At 42.7% G+C, this 18,094-nt stretch overlaps 1 protein-coding gene across 2 annotated transcripts in view; it reads left to right on the top strand.

Annotated features, from left to right (window-relative positions):
• Nucleotides 1–6,070: 6,070 nt before the first annotated feature.
• pgpep1 (pyroglutamyl-peptidase I) overlaps nt 6,071–18,094 on the top strand; it is a 37,117-nt gene continuing 25,093 nt past the window's right edge. The window contains exons 1-2 of one of the 2 annotated variants that reach the window (XM_080212766.1): nt 6,071–6,205; nt 17,611–17,663. In XM_080212766.1, coding sequence (XP_080068892.1) covers nt 6,169–6,205; nt 17,611–17,663 — 90 coding nt within the window. In that variant the 5' untranslated portion in view covers nt 6,071–6,168. The remainder of the gene's footprint in view (nt 6,206–17,610; nt 17,664–18,094) is intronic. The other variant, XM_080212765.1, reaches the window with a different exon arrangement.

Here is an 18,094-nt window from a genome sequence, read left to right as displayed (position 1 = left end):
TCCTGTTTTTATTTCTGATGCTTATTTCTCTTCTCAGAACACTGCTATTGTCATCCTGTAGTTAGCCACCAGAGGGTGGCCATGCACACAGATATACATTCACCCCACCCACCCACATACATACATATATACACACACACTCCCACACAAACAGGCTGATCCACACATATACTTACATAGGCACACACAACTACATTCACCTACATACAGATGCACACACAATCTCATACACACACGTGCACACACTTCACATACATATTCACTCACCCATACACACTCTCACAAATTCACTCACCCACACACACAGACATAGAATCCTAGAACCCTACAGTACAGAAAGAGGCCCTTTGGCCCATTGAGTCTGCACTGAACACAATCCCACCCAGGCCCTACCCCCATATATTATACCCACTAATCCCTCTAACCTACACATCCCCAGACTCTAAGGGGCAATTTCTTAGCATGGCTAATCAACCTAACCCGCACACCTTTGGACTGTGGGAGGAAACCGGAGCACCTGGAGGAAACCCATGCAGACACGAGAAGAATGTGCAAACTCCACACAGATAGTGACCCAAGCCAGGAATCGAACCCAGGACCCTGGAGCTGTGAAGCAGCAGTGCTAGCCACTGTGCTACTGTGCCGCCCATCAACTCTCTGACAAATACACTCACACACACATATGCACCCCACATGCACACAGCTAATCACACACACACACACACATATACTTTTACAGTCACATACACATATATATGAACTCACCCACATATACACACACACACATTCACTCACCCACACACACGTACACTCATCCACACATACATACACACATGCATTCGCTCACTGTCACACACCATATAATCATACAAACATACATATACTCACACACAAATTACAAACACACACACACACACTAACATACATATTTACAGTTGTGCACAAAAGCTCCCTAACACAATGCTGACAGACTCCTAGAGACCCCCTGTAAATGATGCCACACTCCTGGGAATCTCAATAAATACTGACACATTACCAGAGGCTCCCTGTAAATGCTGACCCACTTGTACTCCCTTTAAATATTGACAAACTCCCTGGGGACCCCCCCATAAATGCTGACACACTCCTGGAGCTCCCCTGTATATCGGGCAATACTCACAGGGAACCCTGCAAATAATGACACACACACTGGGGACCTCCTGGAAATACTGACACACTCCCCGGGGATCCTCTGTAAGCACTAACATATTCTGGAGGGTCTGATCTCCTGTAAATACTGACAAGAATCTATGATTGCACTTCCCAGCACTTGTCTGATTCCTGGCTTGATTTAGATTCCACTTTGCACATTGCTTTCACCAATATTAAATAAGTAGCAAGCTATATTCAATTTGAGGCACAAACGTATTGCTGCAGGACATCCAAGCTGGTAATCCCTCACCCTGTCGTGATAAATGGGGAATGGGGTCTCCTGGTGGCTGGCTAAGTGAATGCATCGATGCCTGCAACTGCTTTAACTCTTCAGGCAAGTCTGATAGCTGGGATATGTTTAAAACTTTTGCCAATACATTTACATGTGAATTACATAACAATCAAATTGAATTGGCCTGAGTTTCTTCCATATTTCAGATAAGGGTTAGTTTCTGACTGGACACCTCATTACATGAGAGAAAGAAAATGCATTAACATTCTCAACTTCAGAGAGAAATACAGATAACTATTGCTGTTACATTGTACTGAGTGTTGTTATGTCAATAAGAATTGCTCAGTATGTGTATCCCATGTAGCAGTTACAAGCCAAAAGTAATTTTGTTTCTCCCAAAAACAGAGCTCTTGTTTCGAATTGAAATGTTGTTCAATGTACAGGTAGATTCGGGTGGGAGGAATCATAGAACCCTACAGTGCAGAAAGAGGCCCTTCGGCCCATCGAGACTGCACCAAACACAATCCCAACCAGGCCCTACCCCAATATCGCCACATATTATACCCACTAATCTACATATCCCTGGAGGAGGTTGATATGGAGCAGAAACCAGTGAATGGTCTGTTTCTGTGCCATAAATTTTGTGTACTTCCATGTCGAAGACAGCTATATTCTCGACAAACTATTAATTCAGAATTCCTCTTCAGCTTTCAAACTAATAATTCGTGCCACAACTCTCTTGTTCGGCACAGGGCAGCATGGTGGCACAGTGGTGAGCTCTGTACAGCGCCAGGGACCCGGGTTCGATTCCTGGCCTCGGGTCACTGTCTGTGCAGAGCTTGCACTTTCTCCCGGTATCTTCCTAGGTTTCCTCTGGATGCTCCGGTTTCCTCCCACAGTCCAAAGACATGCTGGTTAGGTGCATTGGCCGTGCTAAATTCTCCCTCAGTGTCGCCAAACAGGCATCAAGTGTGGCAACGAGGGGATTTTCACAGAAACTTCATTGCAGTGTTAATGTAAGCCTTACTTGTGACGAACAAATAAACTTTCCTTTAAATAAATAAACTTTAATTTTACTTTCTGGTAAAACTTCCACACTTTGCTCATGTAACCAGTTCAGCTCACTATCCTCATGTGAAGATGAGAGAGGGGTATGAACTATCAAAAGGTCACTGTGTAGAGTTTGCACATTCTCCCTGTGTCTGCTTGGGTTTCCTCCGGATGCTCCAGTTTCCTCCCACAGTCCAAAGATGTGCAAGTTAGGTTCATTGGACATGCTAAATTGACCCTAGTGTCAGGAAGATTAGCAGGACAATGTGTGGGGTTACGAGAATAGGGCCTGGGTGGGATTGTGGTCGGTACAGACTCAATGGCCTGTATGGCCTCTTTCTGTACTGTTGAGTTTCTATGATTCTATCATTAGGTCATTGTCTGTGTCGGGTTTGCACATTCCCCCTGTGTCTGCATGGGTTTCCTCTGGGTGCTTCAGTTTCCTCCCACAGTCTAAAAATGTGTATTTTAGGTTGATTGGCCATGCTAAATTGATCCTGGTGTCAATGGATTAGCAGGGTTAATACATGGGGTTTATGCGGATAGGGTCTGGGTCGATTGTTGTTGGTACAGACTCAATGGGCTGAATGGCCCCCTTCTGCACCGCGGGGATTCTATGATTTATTGAAGAAAAATTAACAGCTTAATCCAACTCTTCTGAGTTATCAAACCTTACCCCTACAAAATAGTTTCTCACCATTAGAGTTACTAATGGGTAGAAGATTAAGAACACAGCTTCCAGCTTGAGAACAAAAACTGAAATCCACTATCACTGTGAATGACCATGGGAGGGTAAAACAGTGTGAGGAAGAACAGAGAAGAAATCAGACTTGGAACTTAATGCACAGGCATAGACCTTGTGAGTTATTAGCGCTGAAGCAGGGGAGTGAGCATGAGTTCAAGACCAACAGATGGAAGGCATGATCATTGAAAAAACTCCAGAACCAAAATTGCGCAGGATTGGGACAGACCAGAGTATCATAAGCAGAAATTGTAGTGCTTTAATATCCTTGGAGGGAAACTTGTGCTTACTTACTTAAAAAACTTACTACAAGCTCTACAGCTGTATAGGAAATGATCACTCACACTGACAGGGAGAGTATGGAATATCCATGCCCTCAAAAGGAGACCAGAATGAAATCGGGGATATTGGTCAGGGCACTTTAGGAACTAACCCCTTTGATTTGATTTGATTTGATTTATTATTGTCACATGTGTTAACATACAGTGAAAAGTATTGTTTCTTGCACGTTATAAAGACAAAGAATACCATTCACAGAGAAGGAAATGAGAGAGTGCAGAATGTAGTGTTACAGTTATAGCTAGGATGTAGAGAAAGAATAACTTAATGCAAGGTAAGTGCATTCAATAGTCTGACAGCAGCAGGGAAGTTGGTACGTGACCACAGACTTTGTATCTTTTTCCGAAGGAAGAAAGTGGAAGAGACAATGTCCAGTGTGCATGAGGTTCTTAATTATGCTGGCTGCTTTTCCGAGGTATTGGGAGGTGTAAACAGAGTTAATGGATGGGAGGCCCGTTTGCATGATGGATTGGGCTTCACTCAGGGCCTTTTGTAGTTCCGTGTGGTCATGGGCAGAGCAGGAGCCATGCCAAGCTGAGATACAACCCAAAAGAATGCTTTCTATAGTGAAGATCCTGTGAAGACTTTGTGTGTGTGGGGGGCGGTGGGGGGGGAGATGTAGGAGAATGTAATATATGACAAGATTAGTGACTTGGAGGGAGATATTGAGCAGTGGTTCCCAACTTTTTATATGTCACTGCACAACTTTATCCTATAAAAAAACTGAGGCATGCCTCCTATTTTCTGTGTCTTTGTCCTTAACTGGAGACTTCATTGTTAACTTCTCCTCGTCTGTTTTGTTTTAATGTCTCCCTGTCTCTTGCTTCTCCAGGGTTGTTGCGCTCTTTTTGAGTTTTCACTTTTTGTGCAGGTGCATGAGGCCTGTGTCTTCAGCTCCAAATCTTGTTGGTCATCCACATGCGTGGGGCCTGAGCAACATATAAATTCTAAACCATTCATGTGTGGCTCTTTTCCAGCCAGCACATGCGCGAGAGGCCCAAGATTCATCGCGTCCTGGAGATGCCAGCCACCGAGCTAAATTGTTTTTGTGGCACACATGGTGGACGGGGAGGGGGGGGCAAGTCTTCACAGCTCCACTGATTGGGAGCCACTGATATAGAATAAAGAGTTAATGTCAGAAGCATACACGATGCTAATATAATAATGATGTCAGATCACATGACAGAAGTAAGAGAGGTTGATAGAAGGGGATGTCCCAATGTAGTGTACAGGTCCAGATGTGTAAATACTTGCTTTAAATAAAAAGTAAAGGTGTTAAGAAACTGTAGACTCAAGCAGTATTCAGTGAATAGACAGTCCCCAAATCCCCCATCTAGATGCCAACCACACAACAGGAGACATCCGCAGGTGCACTGGAAACATTCCCCAACAAATGGGCACCAAAGTTACTGCAGTGAGTTGCCCAGACAGAAACAAAGGGTTTAAACTTTTATAACTTTCCTATCACCAGTTTATCATCCTGATTTAAAACTGTGAAGTTGGTATTTTAAAAATGGCACGGTGGCACAGTTGTTGGCATTGCTGCCTCACATGCTGGAAACCCAGGTTCAATTCCAGCCTCAGGTGACTGTCTGTGTGGATATTCTCCCCGTGTCTGCATGGGTTTCTTCTGGGTGCTCCGGTTTTTTCCCACAGTCCAAAGATATGCGGGTTAGGTTGATTGAGCATGGTAAATTGACCCTAGTATCAGGGGGATTAGCAGTGTAAGTACGTGGGGTTATGGGAAAAGGGCCTGGGTGGGATTGTCGTCGGTGTAGTCTCGATGGGTTGAATGGCCTCCTTCTGCACTGTAAGAATTCTATGAAATTAATTTAGTGGCTAATTAATGCCACAAATCATCCTAGCTATTACCCAGACATGCTCTAAACAACTGGCCATGCTAAGTTGATCCTAGTATTAGGGGGATTAGCAGTGTAAGTATGTGGAGTTATGGGAATAGGGTCTGGGTGGGATTGTGGTCGGTGTAGTCTCAATGGGCCGAATGGCCTCCTTCTGGACTGTAAGAATTCTATTAAATTAATTTACTGGCTAATTAATGCTGCAAATCATCCTAGCTATTACCCAGGCACACTCTGAACAACTGGCCATGCTAAGTTGATCCTAGTGTCAGGGGGATTAGCAAAGTATGTAGGGTTACGGGAATAGGGCCTGGGTGCAACTGTAATCAGTTTAGTCTTAATGGGCCGAATGGCCTCCTTCTGCACTGTAAAGACGCTATGAAATTAATTTAGTGGCCCATTAATGCCGCAAATCATGCTAACTTATACCAAGAGGAAGAAGTGGCCAATGGGTGTCTAGGTGTGAATCAGCTGCCAGCACATGCGACCGCTAGCTTTGCCGCCACTGGGAAAGGATACAGGCCAGGGGGCGGGGCAAAGCGTCTGGCGTCAGACGGTGGCGCGCTGACGTCAGACACCGGCGTGCGTGCGTGCGCGACGAGGTGACGCCAAGGTGGGTCGGTGTAGTTGAGCAGAGAGTCTGGAGGAGGGAGAGAAAGTGAGAGGGGAGGGGAGAGGAGAGAGAGAGAGAGAGAGAGAGGGGAACAGGCAGCCGGAGGAGAGGAAAGACAAGAGGCTGCAGTCAGCTGAGGGAGATGGAGAGAAACAGCAACAGGACTGTGGTGGTCACAGGTAAAGTGCGATGGGGCGGGTGGCTAGATTGTATCCACTGCACTTTGTTACAGTAACTCGCCACTGGATACACTCAGAGGCTCCGACATCCTTTATAAAGCAGCCTGAGGGAACTCCCAACTGCTGTGCTCACAACGTACTAACTTTACTGAGTAGGGGAGATTCCCCAAGCTCCCCTCCCCTCCCTGCACACTCCTTTGTGTACTTGTTGTTGTGTTCCAAGAATGTTTGGATTGTCTTTATGTTTCTCTGTATTTTTTTCTGTAAACTTCAGAACGTTTCTTAAATGTTGTTATCTGTGCAAAGTTTTCATGAAGTATAACTTTTAAATTCTAGCACTTTATGATAGTGTAAACACCTGTTGATAATTAAGCAAGTTGCAGAAAATGGTGTTCGATTACAAAATAAACATGTAGTAGATTTTGCCAATAATAGCAAAGTTTGAAAGTGAGACATTGTTCCAATGGACGTTCCTGTTATTATGGATTCCTGTATAAGGCAGAATTGGACTAGTCTGAAAGGGACCCAGATAAAAAAAAGACTGAGGCAAGCTAAAGAGGAGACTGTTTAGTTTTTTTTGCTTGTGTTGGGCACAGTAGGGGAGCCATTATGTTAACTCTGCTGTGCTGCATGTGATACAGAGCTGCACTAGACAAAGAAAGGGACAAGGGAGTTGATCAGACAGGGGCAGAGACTGGGCCAGACAGTAAAATTAGGCAAAGGAGACCAAGCATGAAAGGCTTGGGATTGTTGAGTGTCTGTCTGCAGAAGGAGTGACATGACTTGGAGTGTTGTGATGACTTGCTTGACAGCAAATACTTGAAGTCTTTAACTAGTTAAAGTAGAATGAGGTATCAGGGAAGATAAGAATCAGAAACAAAGCAGAGATTAATATCTATTAAGTTTAAAATGGGTGATCACAAGTAGCTTCAAAAATTATTTAAATAGCACACATCTGCATATTGGCAGGCATTTTTCAAGTTCAGTATTTCTGCCAAAACTGAAAGTCTATGAGGCTGGGTGGTGTTTGAAGAATACTGGTATCACAGTTTCTTGGTTTTGTACAGTTCTGTATTATAAGGAAAAGAGAGCAATGGGAGTTGGTGGAAAGTGCTGAAAAGTGAAAAGGAGAGGTGATCACTATATTTGTAACGTGACTTCTATTTTTTTTGTGGAAATAATAGTAGTTTGGTAGCATTGTCTTTGCACTGCCAGTTAACAGTAATAAAGACTCTAGATTCACACAGTGCCTTTCGTGACCTCTGAATGACTCAAAATATTTTACAGCCAATGAAGTTTCTTTTGAAGTGAGTCACCTGTTCCAATGTAGAAAATATGACAATCAGTTTGCACGGCAAGCTCCCACACACAGCAATATGATACCAATCAGATCAATTTCTCAGCTTCAGCAGTTGAGAGATAAATATTGGCACAGGACATCTTAGAAGAATTCCCCTGCTCCCCTGACAAGTGATCATTCACATCACCTGAGAGGATAGGTGGGGCTTTGGTTTTAACATCTCATCCAAAATGAGCGTCGCATTCCCTCAGTACAGCATTGGGAGTGTCAGCCTGGACGTTCTGGTCAAATCTCAGGTTTGGGGTTTGAACTCATGATCCTCTGATTTAGCTGCCGACTGAAGCCTTGCTGATGCCCATCTCTCCCCAGCCTGGTGTAAACAGAGCAAGTGAACAGACTGAGAGCACAAGATCAATTGAAAGACCAATAAAGCAACCTCCGTGCACTGCCCTGTGTTATACTCCATTGTTTCTGTTGAGTAAGTTGGACTTGATATGATAGTTGTTCAGTGTTATAATTAGGTTAAGAACCCATGAAGTAGGTAGAAGGGAATCAGTCAAGCTTGCTGCACTTAATTGCTATCCATCTGCAAGAGCATGTGCCAGTGGGTACCAGGGAACTGCTGAACTTACTGATGTTTCCACTTGAGGAGCTTCAGCCTTTAGCAGCAAGGTTGTGGGGAGGGGGGGGGTGTCATTCAACACCTTGGCTTTGTTCTGCTTCTCAGTTTCACAACTGATTTCTTTCAATACTCCTATGGACCCACCTTGGCTGTAACACTCAATATCCTTGTTCCTTGTGAGCAGAACGCTTGCACAGATGGACTCCAGTTGTGCAGACACTTTTAGGAGATTGCAAGGGAAAAAATAACTCCCAACTGTCCTTGATATGACCCTGGTTGACAATGTCATGAAACATGAGTGTTGAAAATGATATTTATAATCCCCACCCCCTCACCAAATTTCAATTGGTACATTCTTTAGCTGAAAATTGTCAACAACAACTTCCATTTATATAGCATCTTTAATAGAGTAAAATGTCCCAGAGTACTTGACAGGAGTATGAGCAAGCAAAATTTGATACAGCCATGTAATGAGATATTGGGACTGATGATCAAAACCTGCTCAAAGAGGTAGGTTTAAAAGAGTATCTGAGGGTGAGGTAGAGGGGCAGAAGTTTATGAAGGGAGTACCAGGGCTTGGGAATTGGAGGTATGGGCACCAATGTTGGAGCAATTTAAATGGGAGACGGGCAGGAGGCCAGAGTTGGAGGGATACAGAGATCTTGGTCAGTGGGATGCAGAATTGGAGATGGGTGAGAGTGAGGCTAAGAAGCTTTTTGAAAAAAGACTGATCATCATAAAATCCAAGCACTACTCAGGAGCCAATGTAGGTCAGAGGGCAAAGAGGTGATAGGTGAGAGGAACTTGGTGCAAGTTAGGATATGACAGGAGGGGAAATTTACCACCCTGTGCTGCGTCTGACCTGACAGTGCCTGAGGATGAATTTGGGTGCTTGAAATGAAGTGTTCTGTTCCCCATCACTTTCAGCAAAGAAAAACCACAAACTTAATGAAACAAAGTGGCTTAATATCAGTTATTATTGGGCTTCAGGGATGTGTGTAGCTATTCATCTGATTTGTATCTAATCTTACTTAATAACAATTTAAGACAAAATAAACATATAGTTGGTGATGAGGAAGATAAGAGTGTGAGAAACTAAAACTGTAACTAGTGAGTGTAACCAAATCTTATTCACGTGCTCCAAATAAATACTTAATGAGTAACTTAGTTACAAAGTTCTGTTTCTAATTGATTCTGTGGATTTGATGTAGCCTGGTGTTCCAGCAGGAGCTTTTTCCCTTCTGTAAACTGTCTATGCCACCAGGTTCAAACTATCCACACATGGAGCTGGGTCACTTTGTGCAAAGTATGGAGTAATTGTTCCCTGATGTCACTGAGCTCTTTGTGACCACAGAATGGTACAGTGCATTTGTGGATGTCACTGAAAGGAATATGACCTATCTGGATTGGGGGTAGAAGCTGCACCATAAGCTAAATGTCATATCCATCCTTTCTGTTTATAGAGCAATTGCCTCTCTCCCTCCTCCCCCTCCCCCCATTCTCTTTTTCCACTTCACATGTTAGCATGTATGTTTGATGTACCTGTGGCCACGTGCATGGTATTTTAATTTAAAAGCTTGGAATGGTACCAGGGCCCAAAAAAAAGGCATAGACTATAAAAGCAGGGAGGTTGTGATGGAGCTGTATAAATCACTCAGTACAAGTACAGTACTGTGTGCAGTTCTGGTTGCCACATTATAGGAAGAATGTGATTGCGCTCGAGAGGATGCAGAAGAGATTCACCAGGATGTTGCCTGGGCTGGAGCTTTCATCGATGTGGAGAGGCTGGTTAGACTGAGGTTGCTTTCCTTAAAGAGAGGCTGACAGGAACATGATCCATCTGTACAAAATTATGAAGGACGTAGATACCTTTTGGGCATAGACTTAAGGTAAGGGGCAGGAGAACGATGGGACTTGAGGAGTGGGAAATGTTCTCGCCCAGAGGATGGTAGGAATCTGGAACTCGTTGCCTGAAAGGATGGTAGAGAAGGAACCTCTCAACATTTAAAAAGCATTTAGATGAACGTTTGTAAAACTACTTCACACAAAGCTATGGACCAAGCGCTGGAAAATGAGATTAGCATAGATTGGTACTTGATGGCTGGTGCAGACATGATGGGCCGAAGGATCTCTTTCTGTGCTTTTTGATTCTGACATTCCTTTTTGACACACTCTGTGTCCTTTACTCGTGTGTGTGTGTGTGTGTGTGTGTGTGAGATGTAATTTTGGAAAAGCAGCAGACTATTTCTACATAGCATGATCCCACAAACAGCGTCTGCTAATCACAAGAGTTAGATATTGATGGGATACCAGGGAGAAGCCCCTTGCTCTTCTTCCAGATAGTACTATATGATTTCTTTCTTTATGTCCACCCAAGAGGACAGCCAAATCTTCAGTTTTTGCCTGTCCCTCAGGAGAGTTCGGCATTCCCACAGTACTGCACTGGGAGTGCCAGCTTGGATTATGTGCTCAAATTTCTGGATTGGACTTGAACCCGTGCTTTGAGTCTGAAGTGCTATGTTGTGTGCTAGCCACTGCACCACAGTGAGGGGCTGTAAGGAGGAGGAATAATAATGACGTGGTTGAAGTCAGTGGTCATGATGTGGATGTGCCGGTGTTGGACTGGGGTAAACACAGTAAAGAGTCTGACAACACCAGGTTTTAGTCCAACCGATTTATTTGATAGTAAACTCACGAGCTTTCGAGGGGATTCCCTCTTTGTCAGGTGAATGGAGAACTTGTGAGTTTACTATCAAATAAATTGGTTGGACTAAAACCTGGTGTTGTCAGACTTTTTACTGAAGTCAGTGGAACAGACTTGAGGATCTAATTACCCCACTCCTGTTCTCATGTTCATTAGTTCTCTTTTTAAATCACTTTTACTTCATGTACCAGATCAGTACTCAGAGTACAGGACCCTCAGTGTCAAATGTGTGATCAGAATGCCAGTGCATTTTTTTAGCTGCCTATTCAATGGGGAGAATATTAGAACAGAACCCCTGATTTTATTTCCAATCTTTCAATAGTCTAAGAGGCACTAATGTTAATTTTAGCATTGCCCACATGCATACTGGCTGAGTGAGTTCTGTATCATTGAAGTTGAGTGGGTTGATCATTTGTTGGACTTTAAACTGCAGAATGAGTATATCTGATATTACTGTACCATTTTGGAGGTGCTAACTTGAGATGAAAGTTGGAGAAAGCTCATATGGATAATAAATGTCAGTCTGAATGACCGTTTCTACGCTCTACATTCTGTTTTGATGGCTCTGCCCCTTCCCCACGTTTGTGTGAAGTATTATAATCTGTACGACAGTGGTGATTAATTGTTTCAAGGTCAATGATTGGCCTTTTTTTTAAAAGAAAAGACAAACTTTTTTTAAGTTTGTTTTGGGCTGAAAGATAAACGGCAGGCTTAATTCTATCTACTTACATGGGTTAATATCTCTGTGGAAATTACACTCAACGCAACACATTAGCACTTCACTGCTAATACCTGGACTGGCTGTTCTGAAAAGGGGTCATATCCCCCTGAAGTGGGGGTAATATCTTTCTGAACCTGATCTTTACTCTGGATCTACTTTTGAAAGCAAGTGAAGAGAACAGAGAAAATCGGAAATGTGCCTCAGGATTTTTTAAGTTGTATTGAGGTGTGTCACAACATATAAAAGTTAAGATATCACAGATTTACAACTCGGTCCAAAAATCCAGGACAGTGCTAAAGTGTTTTATGATTGACTGATTTGTACCAGGAGCAAATCTGGTTAAGTGTTTTATTCATTGCTTAGCCATGGATAACCACAGCTCAAACACCAACACTCTGTCCTCTAATTCATTGCATGCGATGCTGCAGTAAATCCAACATTGTTTATGTGATTCTTAGTCCTTTTTTTAGATCAAACTCACTAGAACAGATTATCGAGTCATTTACCCCATTATTGTTTGTGGGAGCTGAATGTGCACAAACTGACTGCCAAACTTCTTGCATGAAAGCAGTGCTGATGCACAGTAAAAGCCTGGATGACCGTGAAGTGTTTTGGGAGATCCTGAGGTTGTGAGAGGCAAATTCTTTCCGTCATTTTAAAAAAACTTTCGGAAATATTGATTGCTGTCTAACATTCTCCAGTTTTCCTGTTTATCCGTTGTTGGTATCTGCTGTTCTTTCCTGTGAAGCTTGAGTGAATTTTCTGTTAGTTCCCTATCTTTGGAACTTTCTCCATCCCTGCAAACTCCCTGAGGTGTCTGCACTCCTCTGATTTTGGCTTCTTGTACATATCCGATTTTCATCGCTCTTGACATTGGTGGATGTGACTTCAGCTGCCAAGCCCCTAAACCCAGGAATTCTGTACCTCTCCCTAAGTCCTTCTCCTGTAATTCATTTCTTAAAGCTGTCTCTTTGACCAAGCTTTTGTTCACCTATCCTAATGTCTTCCTGAAGCGTACATAAAATGAGGGATCGTGTGCCTCAGACTAGTGGAGGGAGGTATTAGCAGTGAAGTGCTAATGTGTTGCGTTGAGTGTTATTTCCACAGAGATATTAACCCATGTAAGTAGATAGAATTAAGCCTGCCGTTTATCTTTCAGCCCAAAACAAACTTAAAAAAAGTTTGTCTTTTTTTTTAAAAAAAGAAAGGCCAATCATTGACCTTGAGTCTGAAATTGCCAAGTATCTCCTGATCTGTGACACTCTTGCAGAGAAAACCTTGGGTTCTGATTGTGGCCATGAAGGGACCAGCTTCCACTTTTGCAGCTGAATAATACGTTGTCTACTGCATGGTGTAACATTCCTGCTTATTCTTTGTCTTAAAAATAAAATATTGCAGAAGTTGGAAAGCTGAAATAAAAGCAGAGAATGCTGGAAACAGTGGGTCAGGCAGCATCTTTGGAGAGAGAATCCAAATTAATGTTGCAGGTTTTCATCAGAACTTAGCCATTGAGTTTTTCCAGCAAATTTCATTTTTGCACTCTGCCGTATCCTCAGTACTTAGATCTGCCAGCTCCTATAATTTTTGTGAATGAAAATCTTGTCTACTTTACATCTGATGTGGGTATGCCAGCGTTTACATCTGCCAGCCATTCATATCAAAAAGTTTTTTCTTTTTAAAAATAAATAAATACTATTTTTTATTCTGACCTTGATAAATGTCGCCTCACCAAGGGCAGGAGACTGATTCTCTCAAACAACTGCCAATATAGTGAATGTTCTCTGGAGAACCTCATCTTACCCATTTTAAACCAGATCATTGTCCTTAAAGGAGGCAAGCCTATGTAAACACTGCTAAACTCTAGCGTCTGAATGTCACTGGCCTAAAAATCTGACCCCTCCGCCATCTGTGCATGCCAGTGGGCAAACTGCTGCAACTCACTATTGCTACCTTTGCAGTAACTCCTATGGTCTCCATGCTGAGAAGGACAAAGACAGCTAACGCATGAGAACGGCAAGTTCCCCTCTAAGACATGCACAGTGGTTCATTGTCACTGGGTCAAAATCCTGGTGCTGCTTTCCTAGAACACTGTGGGAACACCTTCACCACACAGACTGAAGCAGTCCACAGATGCCCCACCATGTCACTTCGAGTACCCAATGTCAGCCTTGCCAGTAATGCCTACATCCTGAAAGTGACATTTTTAGCAAAACTCTGCCCTGCCTTCAATTGCAGGCTTTCTTGGATAGGTACTAAAGCAGAGTTGAAAAAACACATCAGGCAATGAGAATCTGAAATGCATGCTGGAATTTTATTGTGAGACTGACCACATCATGCGAGTCAACAGAACAAGTTAACATTTTGGATTCAGATTTTTGCTAGCTCTGGGACATGCTAACCTGTCATTTCAGCTACTGTGTAGCCCATGTCCCAAACTATGTGCAACCTGATCGTTCCTTTTGTTGTTGAGATGTCAGCTGTCAAGTGAAATTCTTGGCATTGAACTTATTGGTTCTGACATTAGATTAGTTCCCAGAGGTCATCTATTTCCACCTCCGTGACATCACCTGTCCCTTACCCCATCTGCTGCTGAAACCTGTGATAATTTCAATCATCTTTTTGACCCCAGTCATCTCCAAACTTAAGCTCTTTCAAAAGTCCACTGCTTCTATCCTCCATTTCACCATGACCCATCCACCCACCCGTACAACATTATCCTGTACCTCTTGCATTAAAAATTCTGATCCTTGTGGTCAAATCCTTCCGTTGCCCTGCCCCTCCCATAAGAGCATAAGAAGTAGGAGCAGGAGTAGGCCATCTAGCCCTTCGAGCCTGCCCTGCCATTCAGTAAGATCATGGCTGATCTGAAGTGGCTCAGTTCCACTTTCCCACTTTCTCCCCATAACCCTTAATTCCCTTGCCTACCAAAAACCTATCTACCCGTGACTTAAATATATTTAGCATCAATGCAACCTTGTCTGGTCTTAAAAACCCTCCGAGGTCTCTGAACACTTCCTCTTGCATGTTAGACTCCCTGAGCTCTAACCTCTGCAGTTTCTAAAATCTTCTTGCTAAGAGTATTTTAAACCAAACTTTAGTCCCAGGATCACTCTATGCTGCCTGGTGTCAAATTTTGTTTTGTAATGCTGCTACAAAATGAGTTGGGATGTTTGACTAAGCTTGTATTTATACAGTGTCTTTAGTACTGTTGTGGGTTTAAATCCCACCCTGGTAAACTTGGATGAGTTCAATAAGTCAGTCAGTTCTGGGAACCCGAAAAGTGAGGATGGAACCCGATTGACGTAAAATCCGTCCTTTGACCGAGCAGGGCACACAGTCACAAAACCAACTGCTCCTGAAAAGTGAACCAACCCCACCTTGAGGGAACTGGAGGTGGGTGGCAAAGATGCTTTATGTCAGCATAGCCCTTGCACTGAGAAAGATAGCATGACTTCAGGTAAAAAAAATTCTCCAGTGTTCTAATCAAGCACAGTTTTTTGAGACAAGAGGCCGTTCAGCCCCTTGACCTTGTTCAACAATTCAGTTAGATCATGGTGCTATCTATCTTCCTTGATTCTGTAGCACTTGATACCCTTGTCCAATAAAAACCAGTCAGTCTCTCTCTTGGAATTTTCAATTGATCCCAGGCTCTCAGGTTTGTGAGGAGAAAAGTTGCAAAATTATCTTACTCTTTCCTGTGAAGAAATAATTCCTGAGAGACTTCACTAGGGAAAAAAGTTTCTTTCTACCCTATTAAAATCCTTTAATCATCTTAATACCCCTCAATTAGACGCGGGTTCAATTCCAACCTCGGGTGACTGTGTGCAGTTTGCAAGTTCTCTCCACACCTGCATGGGGTTCCTCCCATAGTCCAAAGATGTGTGGGTTAGGTGGGTTGGCCCTTAATGCCAGAGGGATTAGCAGGGTAAATATATAGGATTATGGCAGTAGGGCTTGGGTGGAATGTTGTCAGTGCGGACTCAATGGGCAAAATGGCCTCCTCCTGCACTGTAGGGATTCTATGATTTTAGATCATCTCTTAACTTCCAAACTCAAGGAATTGCAAGCTGTCTGCTGGCAACTTGTTCTTGTGATTTTTAACCCTTTCAACCCTGGATATTATTCTGGTGAATCTAACCTGGATCCTCTCTTAGTGTCTCATATTTAAAGTTTATTTATTAGTCTCACAAGTAGGCTTACATTAACATTGCAATGAAGTTACTGTGAAAATCCCTGAGTTACCACACTCTGGTACCTGTTCAGGTACACCAAGGGAGAATTTAGCATGGCCAATGCACCTAACGAGCGCACATTTTCTCTGGGGTGCAGTGCTCAGAACTGAGTAGAACATTGTATATGTGGTCTAAGCAGAACTTTATAAACTACAATGTAACTTCCATCACTTAGTTATCTAAACATTTGGATCATAGTTCTGTGATGCCAGTGGAAGTTTGTTGTTGGCAGAAAGTTAAATGGGCAACACAAAGTTTCTTTCCTATGGGGTGGGGGGAGTGGAGCAACATGGGTGGAGAAGGAAATTAAGAACACTCTCAAACTGAAATTTGTTTGAACACAAGGTCAGACATCTTAGGGTCATTGATCTATTTTCACCTTCCCTGTTCCCCCATACCTGTTGTACATAGTCAGCCCAAATTTTAGGTATACATTTAATTCCTGTAAGTTTATTGAAGTTGATGTTGCATGGCGCTGTAGGGGAGGTTGCAACGGTCTTCCTGCACTGTTTTAGATTTTCCAGATGGGCAACCCCAAAATGGGCAGAGTTGAAGGGTGTAAAAGAGCAGCAAGATGTCAATTTCATTGTTTAAAATCAACACCTCAAGATAAAAACATGTTTCAAATTAAAAGATGAAATATTGGGTTTTAAGATGGATTCTCCTGTCATTTGGATAGGTTAGTGTTCAGCCAAAGAAAAACGATTTCTTGTCTAGATTGGTGTCTCGTGATATTAGGACAAGTCTCAATTTGCATAATCAAAACACACATGAAGTCATTCTTGGTGGGATGGACAGAGACATTGGCTTTGCACTGTGCTTGCCTGTCCTGAAGGTGCTTGACTCTGTTCTCAAATCAAAATTCCTTTATGACCAAGACTTCTCTATGATACAAGCAATGTAACACTCAACCTTGTAACAGGAGTTAAATACATGAGAATTTTGAACAGAGCAACAGGCCCAGGTGGTCTGTGCTGGTGTTTATGCTCCTCATGACTTCCTCCCACTCCCCTTCATCAACGCTTCTTTATTTTTTTTTCTCCCTCTTGGTTATCCAGTTGCCCCTTTAAAAATATCTATACTATTCAATTCAAACCATTCCCAGTGGTAGCAAAGTCTACATTCTCCCCAGTCTCTGGTTACACAAGTTTCTCCTGAAGTTACTACTTATTAAGCATCTTCACCACGTCTACCCTATTAAGCCTTTTCATAATTTTAAAGACCTTTATGAGGCTACCCGTCAACCTTTTCCTTTCTAGAGACAAGAGCCCCAACTTATTCACCCTTTCTTGTGTGCAAATCCTCCCGGTTCTTCATTATTCTTGGGCTAGAACATAAAAATGGAAATGTAGTGGTGAATCAACACAAACCTTACAAAGACCACAGTTGGAAAACTCCATTCAATGTATTTTAGTGATGGGGCTGAGGGAGAAATAATGGTCCAAGATTCAAGAACTCTTGTGCTCTTCTTGAAATAGTGTCATGGGATCTTTCAGGTCTGACAGTGCACAGCCTCAGCTTAATGCCACATCCAAGTGATCTGATAGTGCAGCACTCCACTCCCTCAGTACTGCCCTGATGGTGCAGTGCAGCACTCCACTCCCTCAGTACTGCATTGTGATGGTTGGCCTGAATTGCGTGTTCAGAACCTGGGGATGGAACTGGAAGTCAAAGTCTTTGAACTAAAGCTAACACCTGAAGTGGGTTAACACTTCACTCAAAATAACAAGCAAAGGGTTTTCCTACATGCCTGTTTGTTACTAACACTTGAAGAGCATCAGGTTTTTGCACTAAATTTCGTAATATTGAAATGCTTTGATTTTTAGGGTTTGGTCCCTTTGGAGAACACACTACCAATGCAAGCTGGGTTGCTGTGCAGGTAAGACGACTTTTTTGATTTTTAGCCATTATAAATAGAAATGTTAGTGCAGTGATTAGGTTACTGTCCTTGCCATTCCCTATTTCTCCAATCTTCTTTCCTATCTTATCACGTCACTTTTTTTCCATGCCATTCCTGATAACCCACATATTTGACTAACCTTATGGTCATTGGTTCAGTATTCCCTAATGTGGTGGTTCAGTGTCCAATTTTGTTGTATAATACTTTTTTAAAGTGCTGTGAGGCACTTAATTACATTACAAGCACTATATAAATTCAAATTGTTGACTGGAATCCAGAATAAAAATACAGAGATGGTGTTCAAATCCCACCACAGATAGTTTGAGAATTTGAACTTTGTTTATAAAACCTGGCAATAGAATACTGCTATCAGTATTTAAATGACCTGTTGGATTATCAAGAAAATAGAA

This window comes from Carcharhinus amblyrhynchos, chromosome 26 (genome assembly GCF_965287045.1).
Source record: "Carcharhinus amblyrhynchos chromosome 26, sCarAmb.v2.hapA, whole genome shotgun sequence".
Lineage (NCBI taxonomy): Eukaryota > Metazoa > Chordata > Chondrichthyes > Carcharhiniformes > Carcharhinidae > Carcharhinus > Carcharhinus amblyrhynchos.
Note: the sequence above shows the minus strand (reverse complement) of the source record. Positions and strands in the feature narration are given on the sequence as shown.